At 50.6% G+C, this 23,245-nt stretch overlaps 2 protein-coding genes across 2 annotated transcripts; both read left to right on the forward strand.

Moving 5' to 3' along the window:
- The first annotated feature begins 5,361 nt into the window (after positions 1-5,361).
- On the forward strand, positions 5,362-6,334 carry LOC119256601 (spliceosome-associated protein CWC15 homolog). The gene has a single exon (XM_037524396.2). It carries the CDS (start codon positions 5,392-5,394, stop codon positions 6,064-6,066), a length of 675 nt encoding a protein of 224 aa, XP_037380293.1. The 5' UTR covers positions 5,362-5,391; the 3' UTR covers positions 6,067-6,334.
- A 7,760-nt stretch (positions 6,335-14,094) lies between these two features.
- On the forward strand, positions 14,095-14,899 carry LOC119256602 (coiled-coil domain-containing protein 12-like). The gene has a single exon (XM_037524397.2). The coding sequence runs from the start codon at positions 14,123-14,125 to the stop codon at positions 14,606-14,608; it is 486 nt and encodes a 161-aa protein (XP_037380294.1). The 5' UTR covers positions 14,095-14,122; the 3' UTR covers positions 14,609-14,899.
- The last annotated feature ends 8,346 nt before the right edge of the window (positions 14,900-23,245 follow it).

Consider the following 23,245-nt stretch of genomic DNA (forward strand, 5'->3'; position numbering starts at 1 on the left):
GCACCAAGAAAAAATTTCCAGGAGAGTGATATGGTTCACATTTATCATAGAGGAAAGGTCACTCTAGGCCAAAGAGGATTCTGAGGGTCAAGGAGGAGGCTGGGAGTCAGAAAACTGAGGGTCAGGGGAAAGGCTGAAGGTCAGGGAGGAGGCTAAGAGCTCAGAAGCAGGCTAGGGGTCAGGGGAGGTATTCAAAGGAGACTGGGGGAGGGCGGGGGTCAAGGAGGCTACTGCAGTGCCAAGCAAAAGACTGTGGCATTGGCTTTGGATGGAGAGAAGAGGTTGGATTTGAGACTTGCTTCAATTTATCCATTCCATACATATTTGGGAGACACCCATCTGTCCATTCCATACATAGTGGGCAGGCCCAAAGCCAGCTGCTGGGTACAGCAGTGAGCAAAGCAGCACAAAATCTGCCTTCCTGGAGTTTATATCCTAGGAGAAATTACCTAAATTAAGAATTATATAGTGGCCACAGGAGGATAGAGGACAACTTTCCAGAGAAGGCCATAGGTGAGGGCTCCCTCTGCAGATACCCAGAGGAAGCCTGGAGAAGAGGATTAGAAAAGGGGGGTGGAGATAAACAAGGGCTGGATTTCATAAGGGCCCTTGTCAGTCCTGGCAGACTCCTGAGGCATCTGAAGTCAGAGGCCTGCGGTGGACAGCCTTGGCAAGCCCTCCTGAGCCTGATTTCTCACTGAGGGAATATTCCTTCTCTCCATTCCAGAAGGTCCCTTCCATGTGCTGAGCAAAACATCAGAACTGGCAGGTTCTGAGCTTCTACACATGAAGGTCTTCAAGGCCTCATGACTTTCAGCGTTCAGTTATCTCAGGTGGTAATTCAGGCACTGCTGGGGACCTCAGGGTGCAGCGGGTCCTGTGCCTAGGGAAGCAGAAGGGGGCAGATTCCAAACAATACTGGCTTCTCTAGGCCTTGCAGCCAGGAACCCTGGGCACATGGCAAGGATTCTTTCCCTCAAGGAAATTCATCTTCATCCATCATTCCTGCCTCCATTTATTCTCCCTGATCTTCATTTATATACTCATTCCCATCTGTTTGCTAATTCCCGTCTTCATTCATTCCTCACTCTTCCCCTTATTTAATAACTAATTTTCCCCTCTCATGGCATGTAATCACAACAGTAACTAAACTAGTAGGGTGTGTGAGCCCCACTTCTCAGCTGAACAGCAAGGCCTGCAGGCAGAGATCTCACCCCACCCCCACCGGGTGCCTGCCCACGGGATGTGCCTGGGAACGGGGACTGTGCCAGTATTCACCCAACATTCAGTGCTTTGGGCCTCTGAAACCTCTACAGGTATGAAAATCTGGCCCATTTAGAACAGGAAAGAATACAGAGATAAATGCTTCCAGCTTCTGCTGCCCATGCATTCATCCACTCACTCATTTAATATTTGCTAATGTCACTCGGTGCCAAATCCTGAGCTGAAATTGTTTCATGCAGGATGACCAAGGCAAGACGAGAAACTGGGCTGGAGCTGGGTCTCCAAGAATGGTTGAAATTTCTGGAGCAGCAGGAAAAAGTAGTCGAAGAGGGAACACAGGCAGGTGGGGAACTGATGTGCTCACAGTCCTGCCCAATGGGGTGCTGGGAGATGCCTGCCCTCAACCTAATTTAGAGAAAACCATCAAGCACTTCCACTGTCAGAAATAAGGTTTGCAGCACTTCTGAGACAACAGTTCCAACTGTGAGCAGGCCAGAGGGGCAAGCAAGTACAAAAGGTTTTAGGTTCAGTTGTTCCTGGTACAGTCTGATTTCCTGTTTTCCCTGCGAGGAAGAAAAGGCCATCAAAAGACGGCTGAGGCTCCCCCACAGGACACACAAGCTGAGACCCCTTATAAAGCTCTGGCTCTAGAAAGCCCTTATAAAGGAAGGGCTTTAATACAAATGCATCAAAAGTACGTGGGTTACATTTCCTTCCCTAGACACAGGAGCTGGTAGAAATCAGAACAGTGTTTAGGGTAGGGACCTGGGTATCCAAACACCTGCCAGAGCCTCCTAGACCCTTTTAGGAAGAGATTGAGGGTGTCTGTGGGAAGGCCGAGCCCCAGCCTAGGTACTCAGGTCCCTTGAGTTCACTTTGAGCCTCTCTTCCACCCAAGACTCACTGAGGTGTCACTTGTGTGGGTGCCAGTGCCAGTCATCAAGCATGGACCCAAATAAGGACAGAGTTCTCAGCCATGGAACGCTAGCTCCAAGTTTCTGGGCCCACCAAGGATCCTGGCAGAACTCCTTGCCTCTCCTTGGTCCTTAGTCCAGGAGAAACTTGCTATTAGGCCTAAGTCTCTGGAGGACACCAGATTCTGAAAGGAGAGTAAAATCAAAAATTAAAAAATCAGGTAAAATTTCAACACTTATTTTTTTCATAAACACATCCAGCTAACAAAGCACCTTCTGAATAAGTATCTCATTCACCCTAAAAAGCCGAGGGAACAGGCGGGGTTGGGGGGCTATGATCCCATTCTACAGATGAGGAAACAAACCAAGAAGTGAAGCGACTTTCCCCCAAATCACACCTCTGCCAAGGTGTTGAGATGCCCCTTGATCAAACCTCCAGACCAGCAAGAGCCCAGCATCTTCCATGAAAATTGTATCCTGGATATAATAAAAGCACAGCAAGTGGTTCCATAGTGGAGATGTGTCTCAGAGGCTGTGACCTTCCTTGCCTCCTGGGGACCCCTGGGTTAGATGGGAAGGTAACAATTTGTGGCTGGGATCTGGGCTCAATGTGACCAGGGTGTGGGCCCAGCCCAGGTGAACGCACCCAGGTCTCCTGAGCCCAGCCAGCTTACTGCCCCCACATCTGCCCTGGCGCTGGCCTAGAAAGACCCACTCCACTATTTTCAGCCCTCCTTTCTGTGGTGGGTAGCGTGAAAAATGGGCTCAGGAAACTCTCCTGTCCAGGCTGCTCTGATCAGATGGGAGCTCAGGATGGAGGTAGAGAACAAGACAGGAAGTCCCAGGGCTCCAGGGGATGGGGCAGGCCCAGCAGGGGGCATGAGCCACCCTAACACCCCCACACTTGTCCTCTACAACCTAAGGATCACCCACTTCCACATCTTGTTGACTTTTGAATTCACAAGGTGTGCACTTGCCAAGGGCTGGGAAGATTACACACCTGGCCCCACCTTGGGAAAGCACCCCCAGCCCCCCAGGTGGGGCCAGGAGCAGAGGGGACCTCTTGCTGCTGTGAGTTTAAAGAGGAAACAATCAAAAATAGAAAAACAAAGAGCAAGCCCATTCCAGAAAGGGACGGAGAAGCTCCAAGTTCAACTTGATGTTTGCGTCCTGACTCTCTCGCTCTTTATCCCAGGGCTGACTCAGGGCTCAAGCCGGGTCAAGGATTTTATGGTATTTGCTTGGTTTATTGGCTCCAAGAAGAGAATACAAGGGCCCAAAGAGTTCTCTGGAGACAGAACCCCTCAAGAAAAAGCCAAGATTTATGGTTTCTGGAAACCCTCAAAGTTGTTGGGCTGGGCAGAGCCGGTTTTCCAGGTTTAAGAGCGGGAGGGTCTGGAGGTCAAGGAAACCCCAGACCCTTGATAAGAACAATTACCAAATCACTTTCTCTCCCACCAGGAACCACTCTCCATGATGCTGATGACCCTGCCACCCCAGTAACAATAGGGAAACTGAGGCTGGAAAGCTGCTAGGTCCATCCAGGCCATAGAGTCAGCACCAGAGAGGGAACTCAAACCCATTTCTCAGCTGAGGTCCTCCCTCTGAGCTGGTGCCACTGTCACGGCCTTTGAAGCCCAGTTATGAAATATCTGAACCATCCTGGCTGAAAGAAAATCAGGATGGCTAGAACCCTGGCCTCCCATCACCTCCGTGTCACCCATGCAGGTCCAGGCTAACTAGTGGCCCACGTGACCAGCCCCAGTTCTTGACCTTCCAGGGAATGCCCAGCCCGCCGTTCCTGTGCACACTGGCCCAGTGACTCTGGACACAAGTGTTTTGTTGCCAACCCTACTTCACATGCACAATGGCTGGCTCCTGACATGGCCTTAGAGTCTTCCGTGGCCCCCGAGAGCAGGATAAATTTTATTTCTGGGCTTAATTAGGGGACATGCCATAAATATTCATGCAGCAAAATGAGCCCTGGCTTACAAGTGCAGCTGCTTCTCGCTTGGGGGAAATTAACATTGTTTTCCAGCCTGTGAGTAATGAGGCTCCAGTAATGCTGGAGAGAGGAGCCTTTTCAACAGCCTCTCTAGGACAGAAAAGGGGAGCCACACTCAGGCATCCACACCCTTGGGAGCCATCCCGGCCCTTTTAGGACCTCAGTCTCTCCAAATGGGGTCAGATCTGGGCTCCCGAGGCTCATCCAGAAGGGAGCCCACACCAGAGTGCTCAGCAGAACACAAGACATGAGTTGCTTCCAGAGAACAGGGGTCAGCAAACCATCTACCTGCCACCTGTTTTGTGAATAAAGATTTATTGGAACAAGAGCACATCCATTCATTGGTTACCAGGGCAGAGTTGGGTAGCTGTGTGTAAGGGCAGGAACTGGACACGGTTCAGGTTTTCTGATCCCATGCAGACCGGGTAAAGGAGGAGTCAGAGTCCTCAGTGGTTTTGCAGGTTTTTATTGGGGTTCACCAGGCACATGGCAGGCAGGGGTGCTGGGGGGCTGGGAGGCTGGCAGTCCTCCCAGCCCCCAGCAAATCTTTACTCTATCTGGGCTCTCTGGAGTTCTCTGCTTCTGCTTCGGGCTTCTTCTCTTTGGGCTTCTGCTGCTGCTGCTCGCGTCCCCGTGACGCCGCCCTTAAAAGCAGTCTTAACCCAGGTGAATCCCATCTACCTATGCCCACACTGTATTCCAGGTGCCCGCCATCAGACATGCATTCAGGACAAGGATCCATCATCTATCCTGATGGCGGGAGGGCAGAAAAGCCTGACATTTTCTTTACCCTACACTGTGACAGAGACCCTATGGCCCCCAACTATTTACTACCTGGCCCTTTGCAAAGCAAGTTAGCCCGCTCCTGTTCTAGGAACTTCTCATCCTGGACATTAATAAAATTCTGAAATTCTGTGGGGTCTTAGGCACATGGAAATTTTTTTGAAAAAAAGATTTATGAGTTCCGGGCCCGCCCCCGGCCACCGCCCCGCCCACTTCCGGCGCGCCCGCCGCCGATTGGCCGCCGCCCGGGGCCACACGGCGCGCGGTTCGCTTCCGGGCCTGGGCGGGGCCGGCGCGGAGGCTGCCGGGAGCATGGCCCTCCCTGGCGTCAGTGTGAGCTCGGCGGCTGCCGCGTCGGGCTTCGGCCAGCGGAGCGGCCCGTCACCCCCTGCCCCCGAAACGCAGCCTCCAGCGGCTCTTGCGAGGCCCAGGACCCGGGCCGCGTCGCGTCGCTGAGGCCTGAGGATGACGACCGCGGCGAGGCCGACCTTCGCGCCTGCCAGAGGGGGTCGCGGGAAAGGCGAAGGGGACCTGAGCCAGCTCTCCACGCAGTGCTCCAGCCGCGACCTGCCCTCCCACACGAAGGTAAAATACCGACAAGCCACTCAGGATGCCCCTGAGGAGGTTCGCAACCGGGACTGGAGGAGGGAGCTGGAGGAGAGGGCGCGAGCCGCGGCTCGAGAGAAGAACAGAGGCCGGCCAGCTCGGGAACATACCACCTCCTCGTCAGCGTCAGGGAGGCCTCGGGTAGACCAGATTCCCGCTGCGAACCTCGACGCGGACGACCCTCTGACAGGTGAGGACGATGAGGACGAGAGTGATGACGACACTGCGGCCCTCCTCGCCGAGCTGGAGAAGATCAAAAAGGAGAGGGCGGAGGAGCAGGCCAGGAAGGAGCAAGAACAAAAAGCTGAAGAAGAAAGGATTCGAACGGAAAATACCCTCGGTGGAAACCCGCTCCTGAATCTGACCGGGCCAGCCCAGCCGCAGGCCAACGTCAAGGTCAAAAGAAGGTGGGACGACGACGTGGTGTTCAAGAACTGCGCCAAGGGCGCCGACGACCAGAAGGACAAGCGGTTCGTGAACGACACGCTGCGCTCCGAGTTCCACAAGAAGTGCATGGAGAAGTACGTTAAATAGCGCAGTTTTATGTGCTTGACGCAAGACTGAGTCGCAGCTCTTCCCCGTTTCTCGGGGTGACGCGTCTCCCCCGCCCCCGTCGTGCCACCCCCTCGCCGTCCCCCAAACTGCCCCCGGCGGCCTGTCCCCGTGTCCACCCTCTGCGTGCGTGTTTCTGGTCGTGTCCCTCGCACCGGGAGGGTCTGCTCGTAATAAAGCTCTAGTGACCTGTCCCCGTGTCCACCCTCTGCGTGTTTCTGCTCGTGTCCCTCGCACCGGGAGGGTCTGCTCGTAATAAACCTCTAGTGACCGGCCCAAAAAAAAAAAAAAGATTTATGCATATAAAACTGGGGTAGAGGCCAGAGGTGGGGGGGGGGCGGTGGGTGAGAGGATTCAGAGACGGTGCAGAGCAGAACAGGCAGATCTGTTAGGGGGAAATGATGTCCTGAGTTAATCCCATACAGGCTTTGTGGACCCCACCCCCACTCCAGACTAAAGCCATCAGGACATTGGGAAAGACAAATCCCGTCACCACCAAAGGGAGGGTGGCTGGGACCTGATAGTGGAGTTGGGCAGTCAGGTTGGATATAAAAACCAAACACGTGGGCCTTGGGGTCTCAGGCTCGCCTCCCTGCTTCACGGCTCCTGGCTGGCAGCCAGCTCTCAGAGCGCCATTTTGGGGATTCCTGATCAGCGGATCGGGTAGGACTCATTTAAAACTTTGTCTCCCACTTTTCTCCCTGAGCTGTACATTTCCTCATTTCCCTTTCCCTTGTAAATAAACCTTTTATTAACCTTTCGCGTGTGCCTGCAGTAGAGCATTGATAAGTCCTTTTATGGGCGCGGGTGAGGGCCCACAGTCAGGCACCCCGTTTTGTATCGGGGTTGCTCTACAACTGATCCACTGAAATATACTGAGGGGAGCAGTGGGCAAGTCAGGAGAGGTCCGCTGTGCCATGTGAGTCAGCTCCCTGGCCCGGGATTGAACTCATGCCGCAGTGGCTAGGCTAGCTTGATAGTGGCTGACTTTAACCGCTGCACCACCAGGGAGGCCCGCAATATAGGATCTTAATCCATTACCGATTTCAGCTTGCCTGATCCTAGACAGTGACGGGGACACCACACGCTTCCCGCACTATACTAAGTGCTTTCCAAGCATTGTCCCTAGTCTCCAAGACAACTCTTTCAAGGAATTATTGCTGATCTTGTATGAGGAAATCAGGACTTTACAGTTTTGGAGACTACCCCGAGGTCGTTCAGGTGTGAATCACAAAGCCAGACCTGGAGCCCCAGCGCGCTAACTCCAAAGCCACCTCTCAGCTCTGCCCACCTCCCACCCAGTAACACATCCTCTTCTGTGCCTATCATAGGGTCTGCCAGTGGCCACTGCTGGACACCTGCTGTGTCACAGCAGGTGACACCCTCCACGCCTGGAGACACTCCCCTGGTGGAGTGTGTCAGTACTGAAGCTATTCAAGTTCACACACCCCTTGGGCCTAGTTCTGCCATCTCCTCTCAGCTCTGAGAAGATGGGGTGGAACAAGGGCACCTCTGGGGGTATCTCAACTTGCTGAGAGGCAGCAGCAATTGGGGTGTCAAGGATTTGCAACAAACCACAGCTGGTAGGAAAGACTGGCCCGTGACTTTGGGCAGAACTCCGGAAAGGCCTCCTTGCTACCCACAAGCAGCCAGCACCTCCCTTTCTCAAGGCCCTGACCTAGCCTCTCCTACAGTTCCGTGGCACCACTACGCTCAGTGGGTGCTTGTGGCATTGAGTTCATCCTCATGGCTTTCTCGCCTGGAGGGTCAAGAGCTGTTAACCTTTCTCATGCGGCGATATGATGCCCTGGAGACCCAGAGGGGAGAAGAGGAAGGCGCTGCCACTGGAAAGCCTTCTGTGTGTCAAGCATTGTGCTAAGCCCTTTGTCTGATCCCATAAAGGAAGTAACCCCACTTCAGAGACAACATGGCTCCGAAGGGATCAGACTTTCTCTTGGTCTTGACATTGATCAAATGCCTATAAACTGAGCAGTTTTGCATCTTGGCCTGCTTCACCATCAAACGCACGAAGGGATTTTCATTCTCATTTCCCAGATGTGTACATTAAGTCTCAGAGCTGGGATGGCTTATCTCAGGGGGCAAAGGGCTGGAATCAGGCCTTGCTGGCCGTGGATAAAGCACCCTCACACAACCCCACAGTCCTCATGGGGCTTAGCACGTGTCCTTTTGGGGAGTGGAAAGAAAACGCTGGGCCATTTTACAGGATTTCTGTGCGCATGACAAGGGGCTCCCCAAGGATGGCCGACCTGCCATGGATGGGAGGAACAGTTTATTTTCTCTGTAGGCCACTCTGGAGCCTTTCAAAGGTGTGAAGTCCTGTGGCCTGCAGAGGTGGACTCTGCTGGCTGTCCACAGCAACCCTGCCCAGGCCCCTGCCCTACAGACCCTGGCCTCTCCGTGTGCCGCCCGCAGGGAACTCCCTGGCCCACCTGGCCTCTCGCTTGCTGAAAGGCTGCAGAGTGACAGGCTAGAAACTCGACTCCACTGTTTATTCACCAAACACAGAATCGGCCCTCTGGACTCTCCTCCATCCAGACCCTCTGCTACCCTCAGGGAGAGAAGAATTTCCAGCCCACTCCCAGGCCAAGCCTACCTGGCACACTACCCTCCCCCTCTGGAGGATGGCTGCCAGAAGGTGCTTCCAGGCTGGCCCAATAGCAAGAGACAGAATGGGTAGACACAAGGAAGAAAGTTCTGCCACTGGGAGACGTTCCATTTAGAGAAAGCAGGAGAATCGCCTGGAATCCTAGGCTCTTCCAGTAAGGATTCTGGCTCTTCAGTCTGCGCTTTCTTCCCTCACCCCTACGAGGAAGGGTGAGGCTGCATGCTTCCCAAGCCCCACTCAGCGCTCCTAGCAATGGTATTCTGACATCAAGAGACAAGGGGCAGGCGACAGAGACGCTATCCCAGGTCCACCAGCATCTTCCTGCTCTGGACCCTCGACCTCTCCATCTCCCAAATGGGCCTAATTTCCCCCGGGGTGGTTATGAACTAATGGATCTGAAAAAAGCCTACAGCATGTTCTCTGTAAAGCACCCTACTGTGCTGGGCGCTTATTCTTTCCACTTTTCCTTATTGCTTAAGTCCTTTTGCATTCTCCTCCCATTTTTTTTTTTTTGCCCCCTTTTTTAAAAAAAGATTTATGCATATAAGATCTGGGGTACAGGCCAGAGGTATGGGGGGTGAGAGGATTCACCAAAGAGTGGGGAACAGAACAGGTAGATTGATTGAAATACACTGCTGAAGGAAGCAGCGGGTGAGTCAGGAGAGGTCTGCTGTGCCATGTGGGTAGCTCCCTGGCTGGGGATCAAACTCATGCTGCAATGGCTGCAAATAACTTCATAGCTTGTGTCTTAACCCCTTGCACTACCAGGGAGGCACCCCCCCTTCTTTATCACCCTTAAGAGACAGTAACTTCATTCTCTACCAGGCAGATTAACTGAGAAACATTTACAGATTGAGAGGTTTGTTTCATTTGAATTGATTTTAATACATGTACGCATTGAGGAGGGAGGTCAGGTGACAGGGAAATATCCCCAGAGTCCCAGAGCCCCTCGGGCAGCCCCCCCGAGGCACCTGCAGTACTGCCCCGCAGGGGAGTCTCTGGCTAGGTCTGCAAGTAGGACATGCAGTGTGCATGGTCACAGCATCACTGGACTGGACCAAAGGACCATCATGCAGTGGTTCCATTGGACCTCTCAAGCCAGGATAGCAGGGAGCCGTTGGACTGGTGACCTGACTGGTTGGTCCCTTGTATAATAGCCAAGGAAACTTCATGGTTGCTCTTAACTGAGGCTGTTTGTTGCATTTCCCACCCCAACATCTTTTGTAACTCCGACTGTTTCGTGGAGCGTCTTGTTGCTCGTCTAAACTGCCCCATCGCTGGAGGAACTGACGGGTCTTTGTCTATAATGATCAACCGTGGGACCCAGGAAGTTGGTCAGGGCTGTGCTGACAGCTTATTTTGGCAAAACCAAGTGGTCTGGGGCTGCAGTCAAACGAGCCAATACTAACCCACCTCCCCTCAGCCTTCTCCAACCCTGGTCTTTCCAGAGATTCAGTCTCAAATGTTTCAGCAATAAACCTCACCCAACTCCACCATAGAAGTCCTTCTATGCACTGTTGCCATCTGCTTAAGTTGGGCTTCAATTCAATAATGGAGAAAGCCAGAATAAGGAGGCCACACCCAGTGTCCCCCCCGATGGCCTGTCACCAGTCCAGCCTGCCTCACTGTCCACACAGCCTGAGCCCTCCAGCCCTGTATCAGGTCTGTTAGGGGATCGCCAAGCCCCCAGCATAGCCCCCTCATTTGCCTCTAACTCCTTCATTGCAGATGGGTCCATGGACTTTCAGTGGACTACATAGCCAAGAGGGTCCTCACTCCCTCCTTGGCCTTTCAGACTCACGGTATAAGGGACTGTCCACAAATTAGGGATCTGCCATTGTTGCCTTTGTAAAGGCTCTCCGTTTCCTGCAGTCCCACCCCTCACATCGCTGGAATCAGCTAGGGTGGCCCCTGAGGCTAAAGATGTAACAGGGCAGGGCCTCCCCGGTGGCGCAGCGGTTGAGCGCTGGGTTGCGAGGCTGCCCACAGCCTCTGCAGTGATGGTTCGATCCCCGGCTGCTCCCCGGCCACCAGAGGAGGGTCCCGCATGGCGCGCAGACCTCTCCTGCCGCCCGCTGCTCCCCTCAGCAGTGTACTTCGGTCCTTCTGCCTGCTCTGCTCCCCGCTCTGGCTCTGGTGAATTCTCTCACCCTCCCACGCTTCTGACTGTACCCAGTGCTTGTATAAAATAAATAATAAATCTTAAAAAAAAAAAATGTAACAGGGCAAATGTAGCCAAACCCCTTTAGACTAAGGACTAAATCTGCAGAAACTTGGACTGTTTTGGAGCAGAAGGACAAGATCTAGACTTTCAATATCTAGACTTCTCCCTGCCTCCATCCCCTCCTCATTTTACAGATAGGAAAATTCACAACAAGAGACTCCTTGACACCCAGTTTGCCATCCATTAGCTCATTTCACTCTTTTGGAATTGCAAGGGCAACTGCCTTGTCATTGTGTTAACCCAGTGTTCTTCACCATGAGGAATGCGAACAAAACCCACAGTCAGTAGTCGAAGAAGCGTGGAGTCCTAGTTGTGTTGTTTAGCATTGGAAATCAAAAGCTAGAGCCAAGAAAATAGTAATTCTTGGTTGAACTGCTTCAAAAATAAATAGAAACAGTGGCCTAACTAATTTGAAATTCAACTCAAAAACAAAGCCAAATTGTTCTTTTCCTGTTTCTAATATTTTTGCTCCCACATTAAGATTATTTAATCCACTTCCTATCTGTAGGTGGGCCTACTGTGGCCCGGAGAGAGGGCCTAATAGCCTGAAGGCACCCAGTACACCACAGGCAGGCTGGGCTGGTGTACCTGGGCTGAAATTGTTCTGCCTCTGAGGCAGGCATTTCAGTTTTAGAAAAATCTCGGCTACATGGAAATGCTATTCCTACAAGCAGCTGGGCACTGCTTTTGGATCTGGGGCTTCACAGTTTCTAAACAATTTTAACAAAAGATTTTAAATTGGTGAACAGGATTGTTCACAAAGTTTCATCTGTGGGGAAAACTGCCAAGATTTCTTAGCATTTCTAACTTAAACTGCTCCCTCCCTAAAGTCTTGGGGCACTTGAGGTGAACATGGGGTGTGAACTGAGCCAGAGAAAAGACTGTTCGAGAAACAGTCATTCATGTGGCCACTGCACAGACCCTGTCTTTATGATGCTTGAATTCAAAAATGAGGTTCCATATTTAAATTGTTCATCTCTGGCTAGATCTTTGAGTGTTGGATGAATTCACTGGAAAGTGAATATTTTCTTAAGTGCCAGGGTGTTTCTGAAACTGACTGCTTTTGGTTTATTCCTAAATGTTGTAATAGACTCCCGAGTGTTACCCTGGAGCTGAGCTGATCATCCCCCCCTGGCACCACATGCCCTCCGGAGATTTATAGTTGGTGATGACCCTCCACATCTCTGAACACTGATGAGGACATAGCAATTCATTGCTCAACCATCTACCTCCACCCAGTTTCCATCACCTCCAAAACTGATAACCATCAGAAGCTGTTAATTCTCAACAAACTATCTAATCCACATGCTGTTCAATTTGTGTAAACCCCAGTCTGTGAGGATCATAAAACAAATAAGCATGAAATGCTTTAGCATTTCCAGTCTCTTCTCACCTAGACAGGACAGGTCTCTCAGCTTTCATGGCTGCCACCTCCTTCCAGAAGGAATGGGCAGTGCAGGTTCATGTCTGGACCTGTTAGCTCCTGTGTCTGGGACAGAGGTCACATTCCATCTGCCCCATTCCTCCTGCTCCCCCTACTACACCCCCAAAGGGGACAGAGCTTAAGTTCCCTGACATGTTAATCACTGAATGTCTTGTCCCGCAAAGCACAGGCATGGGGAATCAAGACGCTGGATGAAAAAGGAAATGGTACCTCAAAATACAGAGCATGGAAGGAACTTGTGGTGAGAGAGGAAGAAAAAAAAAAAGTGGGCAGCTCTAGGAGAGGACAAAAAATTCAACTGTCCTGTCTAGACACAAGCACAGGGTGGCCAGGGGCTTGTGGGGGGAGGGCTTGGAGGGGAGTAAGCATAGGTGAAGATTTGGGCTAGGCTAGGAGTGGGGTTGAATTGTTAGGGGGAAATGATGTCCTGAGTTAATCCCATACAGGCTTTGTGGACCCCACCCCCACTCCAGACTAAAGCCATCAGGACATTGGGAAAGACAAATCCCATCACCACCAAGGGAGGGTGGCTGGGACCTGAGGGTGGAGTTGGGCAGCCAGGTTGAATATAAAAACCAGACACCTGGGCCTTGGGCTCTCTCTGGCTCGCGATTGCTCCCCTCCTGGCTTCATGGCTCCTGGCTGGCGGCCAACTCTGAGAGCGCCATTTTGGGATTCCTGATCGGCGGATCGGGTAGGACTCATTTAAAACTTTGTCTCCCACTTTTCTCCCAGAGCTGTACATTTCCTCATTTCCCCTGCCCTTGTAAATAAACCTTTTATTAACCTTTCACGTGTGCCTGCAGTAGAGCATTGATAAGCCCTTTTATGCGCGCGGGTGAGGACCCACAGTCAGGCACCCCGTTTTGTATCGGGGTTGCTCTACAACAGTTTGACCTCTAAATCCCTTGTTGCGCCTCTGAAATTCCTCAAGGCTATGTCCAAAAGCATATAATTCCAAAATTCTGTAGTTCATAGATCCTATACTTCTCTAACAAAACAGACATTTGCTGATTCTCATGCACTGAGTCTAAGTCTGTAATCCAATGAGACTAATTAAAAACTGCTATGATTGTAGAAGTCTATGGCTCTAATTTTACCATTCCAAGATGCTTCTATATACTGTGATTCTAAGATTATATCATTCAATATTTCCTTAATTTAATATTCTTACATTCCACCAGTCTTGCATCCTATGATTCTAAGACCACAATTCTGGATTTCCATTAGTTTATTTCTTCTATATCTCTAATGCTTGAGAAGTCCAATATCCTAAAATTTTTATTCCATAATCCTAATGTTTTATGCTACCGAATATCTAAAGAATCTGATTCTCTGAATTATTTTAAGAATTCCAGAAGTCTACGATTTTAATATTGTGCATTTCTAAGATGCTACAGATGTTTATTCCAAGTTCTAGATCTTGAAGTCTAGCATCCCAAGATTTGGTTCCATGATTTTCACATTATATGCTCTCATTAACTCCAACATGTCTCGATCTTTATTTTCTAATTTTATGATTTTGCTATTACAAACAGGAAGTCCCTCTGTTAGGGGAAAAGGATGTCCTGAGCTAATCCATATAGGCTTTGTGGACCCCACCCCCACTCCAGACTAAAGCCATCAGGACATTGGAAAAGACAAATCCCATCACCAAAGTGAGGGTGGCTGGGACCTGAGGGTGGAGTTAAGCAGCCAGGTTGGGTATAAAAACCAAACACGGAGGAGGAGGCCCGCGGGCAAGATGGCAGCTACTGCGGCCAGCATGGGCCGGCTGGAAGAAGCAGCTTTGAGGCGAAAAGAACGCCTGAAGTCCCTTCGGGAGAAGACCGGGCGCAAGGACAAAGAAGATGGGGAGCCAAAGACCAAGAAGCTCAGAGAAGGGGAGAAGCACAGGGAACTTAGGCTGAGAAACTATGTCCCAGAGGATGAGGACCTGAAGAGAAGGAGGGTGCCCCAGGCTAAACCAGTTGCAGTGGAAGAAAAGGTGAAGGAACAGCTGGAGGCTGCCAAGCCAGAGCCGGTCATTGAAGAAGTGGACTTGGCCAACCTCGCGCCCCGCAAGCCTGATTGGGACCTCAAGAGAGATGTGGCCAAGAAGCTAGAGAAGCTAGAAAAGCGAACCCAGAGAGCCATTGCTGAGTTGATCCGTGAGAGGCTGAAAGGCCAGGACAGGCTGGCCTCTGCAGTGAATGCCACCACCGAACAAGAGACCTGCGACTCTGACTGAGGCATGTCCATCTCCCCACCTCGCTCCCCATCAGCCCGTCCTATGGGAGATGGTCTTGGAACAAGGGGACAGGGCTTGCCATCCCTTCCAGTTTGGCTTCAAAGCAGTGACTCCCTGCCCTGTTAGCCTGAACCCCACATGGGGTGAATCAGCTCCTCGTCTCCTGACTGGTCCCGCCACCCAGAGTGGGAGCAAAGCTACCAGCAACCTGTGAGCTTGCTGTGTCTGTACATATGTATGTATCTTGAACTGTTTTTTATTCTCAAAATAGAGATAAGCAGACTGTGTATGGCAGGGAAAAAAAAAAAACAAACACGTGGGCCTTGGGGTGGCTGGCTATCGCTCACCTCCTGGCTTCGGCTCCTGGCTCGCGGCCAGCTCTCAGGGTGCCATTTTGGGATTCCTGATCGGCGGATCGGGTAGGACTCATTTAAAACTTTGTCTCCCACTTTTCTCCCAGAGCTGTACATTTCCTCATTTCCCCTTCCCTTGCAAATAAACCTTTTATTAACCTTTCGCGTGTGCCTGCAGTGGAGTGTTGATAAGTCCTTTTAAGCGCGCGGGTGAGGACCCAGTCAGGCACCCCGTTTTGTATCGGGGTTGCTCTGTTGGGGGGAAATTTGTTTTTACATAAGTTAAACCATTTTAATATTTTTTTTTCCTGTGATTTTGACATATCTGCTGTCTTATTCTGGCTAATGCCTCCAGATGTTTTTCTTTCGGCTTGGACTGATGAACTGTTTTTCCAGGAATAGAGGACTTTTGCTTTCTACAATGGACAATACCTGGAGGGATTCGTTTTCTTTCAGACTGGAACCCTGCAAAATTTTCATCTGAGACTGTATCCCAGCATCCATATGTTTGATCTTCATCACCATGGAAATGGTGGCAAAAAGCGAAAGGGAGGGCCTCCCCAGTGGCGCAGCGGTTGAGCGCTGGGTTGCGAAGCTGCCCGCGGCCTCTGCGGCACCGGTTCGATCCCCGGCTGCTCCCCATCCACTGGAGGAGGGTCCCGCATGGCGCGCAGACCTCTCCTGCCGCCCGCTGCTCCCCTCAGCAGTGTACTTCAGTCCTTCTGCCTGCTCTGCACCCCGCTCTGGCTCTGGTGAATTCTCTCACCCTCCCGTGCTTCTGACTGTACCCAGTGCATGTATAAACAAAAACAAACAAATAAAACATGCCTCAAAAATAAATTAAAAAAAAAAAGCGAAAGGGGGGAATTGTTAGGGGGAAATAATGTCCTGAGTTAATCCCATACAGGCTTTGTGGACCCCACCCCCACTCCAGACTAAAGCCATCAGGACATTGGGAAAGACAAATCCCATCACCACCAAAGGGAGGGTGGCTGGGACCTGAGGGTGGAGTTGGGCAGCCAGGTTGGATATAAAAACCAAACACGTGGGCCTTGGGCTCTCGCTGGCCCGCGATCGCTCGGCTCCTGGCTGGCAGCCAACTCTGAGAGCGCCATTTTGGGATTCCTGATCGGCGGATTGGGTAGGACTCATTTAAAACTTTGTCTCCCTCTTTTCTCCCAGAGCTGTACATTTCCTCATTTCCCCTGCCCTTGTAAATAAACCTTTTATTAACCTTTCACGTGTGCCTGCAGTAGAGCATTGATAAGTCCTTTAAAGCGCGCGGGTGAGGACCCACAGTCAGGCACCCCGGTTTGTATCGGGGTTGCTCTACAACAGTTCTACAACACCTCCATCTACAAAGTCCAGGAATTAAACTAACTGGCCAAGAATCAAGTGTCACAGCTGCCCTCCGGATCAGGTGGTCTGTCCAACGGCAGCCCCATCTTTCCTCCTGGAGGGGACCAGAAAACAGCGGCTTAGCCAGCTTGGTCTTCAGGAGCTGCCCTGAGACAAAGGCATAGGGGGATGGGGGCTTGTCCAGGGTCATGGAGGAATTTGCCCCCCTCCCACACCTCGGGGAGGCCCCTCCTCAACAACAAGGTTTCCAAACATCTGCCAGCATTTGGGTCCCGATTGCTGTCCTTTAAAAGTATCCCTTCTCTCCCTTTCTTGTTCTCCATCAAGGGCCCCCATGACAATCATTTCAAACAGCTAATGAGTTTCAGATGGCCTTCAGGAGCCGGGAGGGGTGAAGCTGGGGGATAAGGGTTCTTAGGCCCCGCTTCAGTGGGCAGGAGGAGGGATGGGGGCGGGGGTCAGAAAGAAAAGTCTTTTGTAGATGAAATGTTACAGGGCCACCCACCCCTCCCAGCCCAGAGAGACCAGAAGGAGCCCTGGTCTCTCTGCCCGCCTGTGTTCTCCCCCAAATTCAGACAGCGCCCCCATCTCCTCAATCAGTTTTGAACTTAGAGGAAATAAAGACCCAGAAGCATCCCATGAAAGCATTCGATTCACCTGGAGGCCAAGATACTGTCCCTCCCTTGGGTGGGGCAGGGAACCTAGAACTTCCCCCTTTCCTGGGGACCACCCTGTTACAATACCATTACTCATCTGCTAAAAGAAGCATCTTTGCAGGAAAAGTCCTGATCAGAAACCGTCTTTTGTGACTCAGTCCAGATGCTGGGGGGAATGCCTGGAAGCTGTTCCACATGCAGGCGGCTCAAAAGTGAGACTTGCAGCAGGCCCTGAGCCCACTGGGTATGGGGTCTGGGAGACTGGGGTCCTCAGCCCACTGCACACAGGCAGCTCCGCGATGCTGTAGCCACCTCCTCCCCAATACTCCTTCCTTTGGGAGCACTCCAGATGCCCCAGCAGTTGGCCTGGGAAGCCACCAGGGCCATGACCCCAAAAAAGGGCTTTTTACCCGCCAGCACCAGGGGGTACGAGACGCAAGAGGGGGCACCCCAGCCTTTATTTCCGTGGCATTCAGGGAGCCCAGGGGGCAGCTAGTGCCCAGAACCTGGCCAGGATTACACAGTGGGTTCTGTGGCGTTCTCCTTCCCCTCCGCCTGGGAACTTCCGCTGCTTTCAAGGTCTAATTTAGGGATGCACTTAAAGCAGAACATTGTTAACGGCACACCAGTGCAGTTCAGAGGAACTTACACATTTCCCGGTCTACCGAGGCCATTCCTGGCCAGGAGTCTAGGGGGACAGTTCAACAGGATGCATAGTTTCAGGTTTGGAGGGGGTCTCTCCTGGCAGAGACCAAACCTTATAATTAAGTAACTCGCCGTTTCCTTTAAGATATCAACAACCACCACCACGTTCTCCCGGTTGCCTAAACAGGACAGATCCCGGGTTAAGCAGTTCCTGGTGGTCCCGCTCGCGCACACACATGTGCAGAGGGAGAGAAAAAAAAACCTGCCTGGAAGCCGGCCTCCCTGCTTCCCAGCAGCCGCCGCCCCTCCCCCGCCCATTCGCAATTAGGGGTAATCTTTTGTTGCCTGGAAAGTGTAAAAATCGCCGGCTTTTCTTTTTGCATGCATAATATCCATTTCCCTCCAAGTGCGTTATTTGGTTTGGGAATTACCTCTATTTACAAGAGTAGATGTTGCACAAAGGTTGTGTTTATGTGGAAAATTATATCGGTGACACAGGCTGATTGGCATGTGGAGGCTGGGAGAGCAGGCCGAAGAGACCTTCTCATCAGCTTGGAATAACAAAATGATTGTATTTTCAGCAAAGCTAATTGATCACATACCTCGCTGGGCTATCTGTTTACTCAAAGGCCATCCAGGCCCTGGGAAGGTGCAGAGGAGAGAGCCCCAGTGGTGGTCACTGCCAGACCAAGGCAGCCAAGGAAACTGGGGGCTGCTGCCCGGCGCAGACAAGAGAATGGGTGGGGGGTCATAGGCTCATGAGTTGGGTAACAGATGGACTCTCCCACCTCGAGAAATCAGCCCCAGACCTGACGCTGGACCCCAAAAGTCAGAGTGGCACACCATAAGTTCGAGAAGCGCAAGTTGGAGTGGGATTCCGGTTCCCAAAAACTGCATGAGTTAATTATTACCTTCCTCTCTTCCTTTGGTTGGAAAAGCAGACCTCCAAACAGGCTTTTGAGCTGCTGAGCCCTTTGGGAGTGGAAAGCTCTGAAACCTGGCCCCAGATATCTGGCCTGACTAAGGGGTCTCCAGGCTCAGTTATCTTGGGGGCTAGGGACGGGGCGGGCAGGAAAACCTGGACCTGGAGGGGAGAGAACAGTGGGGACCCTAGGGAGTCTGACCAGCATATTCAGCTTCCAAATCTGCAGTTAAAACCCAGCCCAGCCCAACTCTTTTCTGACCCCCTCCTGGAACAAAGACCCTGTGCTTCTTGCCTTTGTGGGAGGAGGTGCTTTAGCTTTCCCCTGAGGACCTGCATTCCTGGGCCCCCAGGCATGAATCAGTGTTTCCTAAGGAACTATTAACTCCCTCAAACTGACCCAACCTGCAGGCCAGGCCTCAGCAGAGAGCTCAAGTAATCCAGACAAGGGGGAGTTAGGATTATTTTTCCTTACCAAAGTTAAAACACCCTGTGGGGGCAGAAAAGCCAACACTTGGATATAGTGAAGTACTAAAATGACCAGTTATTCTAAAAACAACTTGTTGGAATTAGTTAAGGAACTGATTACCATTCAATTTGGCAAACAAAGTTTGAGAACCACCTGTTTAAAATAATCTGACAACCCCCACCTCCACCGCTGCCTATGTTACAAGTATAGCTATTTTGCAAACTTCCAGTTTGGAATCAAACTACTAGTTCCTCTTTGCAAACAAGCAGACAAGCACCAGTCCCTGGCTTGACAGGTTCCAACTGTGATTTGTTCTCATTGATAATCAGCTTCAGATTTAGTTAACTTCTCCCTAAAAGCAAGGATAAGGAAGTTTTGGGAACTATCAAGTTTCCCCCAAGCAATCCTGAAATTCTCAGACCACTGAACCTTCATTCCACAAATGGAGAAACTGAGGCCTGGCATATTGCAGTTTTTGTTGATCCCTGCTGATACATTATGAGGAAGGGTGGGTGTTATTTGGGGGCCCTCACATCAGGTGATGCTGAATAAGCTTCAGGTGCTTTTTATCTAAGCTCAGCCTCATGTTTTCATCTTTCTCCAAGTCTGACCCCACAAGCCCCAATTTGGAACAGACATTTTTGGATTAACCTCCTGGTAGCACCGTGTATGTGCATGTGTTTGTCCACCATTGCCTTTCAAAATTTCTGACTCTTCAGAAAGACAAGCAGTTTATTAATGTGGCGCTCTCAGGATTGTTTTTTAATTGGAAACATTTTGCAATGAAAGAACATTAATAAAACCTGAATCCAAATCAAACTTCTCTGTGTATGTTTTTTTTACTCTGCACTCAAATGCTTTTATTAGATTTAAAACTTTCACTGTGCTTTTTATCTCTAGCTGTATAATGTTCTACAGTTTTAAAAAAAGGCCCAATGACTCCAAAGTCTGGCAAAATAATATACTTTCTTGGATGTCTCTGTGTGTTGCCAATTAGCTCTGCCGTGAACGCAGGCCCCCATCCATCACCCGCCTCTGGGTGGCTGTAACGGAGACCTAATTTGTTTCATATGCCCCGTGCTTTGAGTCATTTACCAGCGCCTCCAACCTGCTGAGGAGCGGCTGGGCCAAAGGAGAGATGAATGACAAGAAAAACCCCAGACAAGCCAGAGGAACCCCTTATCAGAACAGCCCCCCTCTGCTGGCCCAGTGGGAAAACCTCAGCCTCTATGCCTCCAGCTCCTTCCTCTCAACATCCCACCACCCCTTCTCCCGCTTTCCTCTCCCCTCCACCCTTGCTCCCCTTTTCCGACCCAAAAGACCCAGAGCTCAAAGACAAGGCCCTAGAGGAAAATGGAGGACTTCTCCCCATTCTTAGGCTTCCCAGCTGATGGCCATCCTCTCCCCTCTCCGCCCAATTCTCACCCTCTCCCACCTACTCCTTTTACGAGCCCGACTTTTTAAACCTCCAGTTCCCTAGGAATTTTATGAATGCTCAGCACAAGCCAAAATAAACTCGTAAAGAAAAAGTTTCTAAAGAAGGTCATAGACCCTTACAGCAAGTGCTAAGCGGTAAATACAAAAGTTCTTAGGGTCGCTGGGAGCTGAGTGAGGTCTAGGTGGTGGAAGCTTGGGGGTCAATGGAGGAAAAAGGGGGAGGAGGGATAAAGAATAGAGACTTCTTTTTCCTCTGACAGAAGGGGAATCTCTAAATCCCAGGCTTTTTTTTAAAATACATACCCAGAAGAGCAGGTTTAGCATACAAGAAAAGGGAAAGAGCTGTCCGTTGAAGGGACAGATTTGTGAAGTGACGCCTGCATAGTCACAGGCCGGCAGGCTTGGGAAGAGAGCTACCTCTGCTGCTTTGCAAAGGAAGAAGTTCGGCGAAAAGCACCTGCATAGTCACAGGCGGCAGGAGAGCTGCGTTTGGAAGCGGTAAGTTTAAGAGATGCCTACAGACACGGGTGGCAGGAAAGTTGCCTCACTGAGTATTTTAAAAAGTCCTATTACAGTTTGGCTCAGCATATCGTAGTCCAGAGAAAAGAGGATTTTTTTTTCCCCCCAAGTCATACAAGCTAGCCTATCCTAAAGCCAGAAGCCCTGATTCCCATTCTGGAGCCTTCCCTGAGATACTATTGTGCAACCATGCCAAGCCAGGCAGGTTCATGGTTGCTTCAGGCAAGTGGAAAAGAGAATCTTGGAGCCCTCGGTAGATTTGAAGGGCCTTTAACGCCGAAACAGGTAACCGGCTTAGCACAGGCAGACTAGAAGCAGAGGAGCCAGAAGGTAGGCAGTAGCCATACTTATATGAGCGCATGCCCCGTGCTCTCAGGCATCTCCACCGGTGCCTGTAATCATAGATGCGTGTGCCCCGTGTTCACACTCCCAAGCACTATTTGCAGCAACACGATATCACGTGCAGGTAATGCAAACTGGGAGAGCAACACCACCCCAGGTGGCAGCCTTAGAGGCCAGTGGCAGGAAGAGAAAAAGAGCCTGACTAACTCCATTGTCCTCACAGGTACTGATACAAAGAGGAAAGGAGAGGAAGGGTCTTCAGGGCAGGGGCCTCTTCTGGATCTCAGGGTCACGGCAATGCCTCTTGTAACTCTCTGACGGCACCATCTGATAGAACTTTCTGTGATGATAGAAATGTTCCATATCTGTGCTGCCCAACATAGTAGGCACTTGCTACATGTAGCCATTAAAATTAGGTTAAAAAATAGATGACTGGATCAAGAAGATGTGGCATAGATACACAATGGAATATTACTCAGCAATCAAAAAAGATAAACTCACGCTATTCATAGCAACATGGATGGAGCTAGAGGGAATTATGCTCAGTGAAATTAGCCAGAAAGAAGAAGAAAAATATTGGATGGTTTCACTTATAGCAGGAATATAGGGGAACCAAATAAGACATGAGTGTAAAAAAATAATAACAGTACAAAACACAACAAAGTAAAAAACGGACAATTATAAATCAGATACATCCTGCAGGGGAGGAGGAGGGAGAGGGGTCAGAGGGAGGGAGGGAGGGGCACAGGGGACTGAGGTGAAAGAACAGGGGCACTGGTGAAGGAAACTCTATGGGGACTACACCTGAGTGGGTTGGGGGAAGCAAATACTGTTTAAAAAGGAACAATAATGTAAAAAAAATAATAAAAAAAGAAAAGAAAATATTACAGAGAGGTGGGGGCAGAGTATTATCAATCACAGAAGACCAACCCAATTTGACCCAAAAGTGATAATTTCCACAATAATTTTATCAAAAATGCTATAAAAGGACACCCAGCCCTTTACAACACAGCTGCCTGCCCATATCTATGCAGGTGTCTCTCTTTCCTTTTTCTCTTTTCCTTAATAAATTTGCTGTGAACTGGGGGGCCTCCCTGGTGGCGCAGCGAGTTGAGTGCAGCGCTGTGAATCTGTCTGCAGCCCCCGCAGCACCGGTTCAATTCCCGCAGCCGGCCAGACCAGGGAGATTCCCACATGGTTGTCTCACCCGCTGCTCCCCTCAGCAGTGCCTTCAGTCTGTCTGCCTGTTCTGCTCCCCGCTGCCTCTGGTGAATCTTCTCACCCTCCCACAACTCTGGCCTGTACCCCAGCTCTTGTATAAATAAAAATAAATCTTTAAAAAAATACTTCTGTGAACTGAAAAAAAAAAAATTCAGCTAGGATAAAAATTCCATCACACCAGCCATGTTTTAAGGACTACCATATTGGGTAGCACAGATATAAAATATTTCTGCATCACAGAAAGTTCTGCTAGACAGTGTCACTTTCAAGAGTCAACTTCCTTTTCCCTGGAAACCATCTCCCATCGTGAATGCACCATTGAATAAGAGCCCCTTGGGAGCTGGGTCTCCATCTCTCTTCTCTGTTCACCCCCCTGATATCCAGCACAAGGTAGATTCTCAATGAAGTTCCCCATTTCAGAAACTTGGGGTTGGAAAGGACCTTACAGGAAATTTAACTGAACCACTCCCAGGGCAGGAATCTGCCCCCACAGCCTCCCAGAGGGGCCCACCCACCCACTCTCTGCATACCTCAAGACAGAGAGAGACCTTGCTCTCTCCCCAGACTGCCTCGTCTATTTATGAAAAACATGGCTATTAGAATATGCTTCCTAAAATCTAGCTGATATCTTTCCACTTGCATGCCCCACCCTGACTCTGCCTTCTGGGATCTCACAACATTAATTTGCTTTTCTTTTTCTGGAATGACCCTTTA

This window comes from Talpa occidentalis, unplaced genomic scaffold (assembly GCF_014898055.3).
Source record: "Talpa occidentalis isolate TD23 unplaced genomic scaffold, MPIMG_talOcc4v2.1 talOcc4.326, whole genome shotgun sequence".
Lineage (NCBI taxonomy): Eukaryota > Metazoa > Chordata > Mammalia > Eulipotyphla > Talpidae > Talpa > Talpa occidentalis.

Bases quoted from the DNA above. Each gene is read 5' to 3' on its own strand.
- LOC119256601 (XM_037524396.2), top strand. From the start codon at position 5,392: ATGACGACCGCGGCGAGGCCGACCTTCGCGCCTGCCAGAGGGGGTCGC.
- LOC119256602 (XM_037524397.2), top strand. From the start codon at position 14,123: ATGGCAGCTACTGCGGCCAGCATGGGCCGGCTGGAAGAAGCAGCTTTG.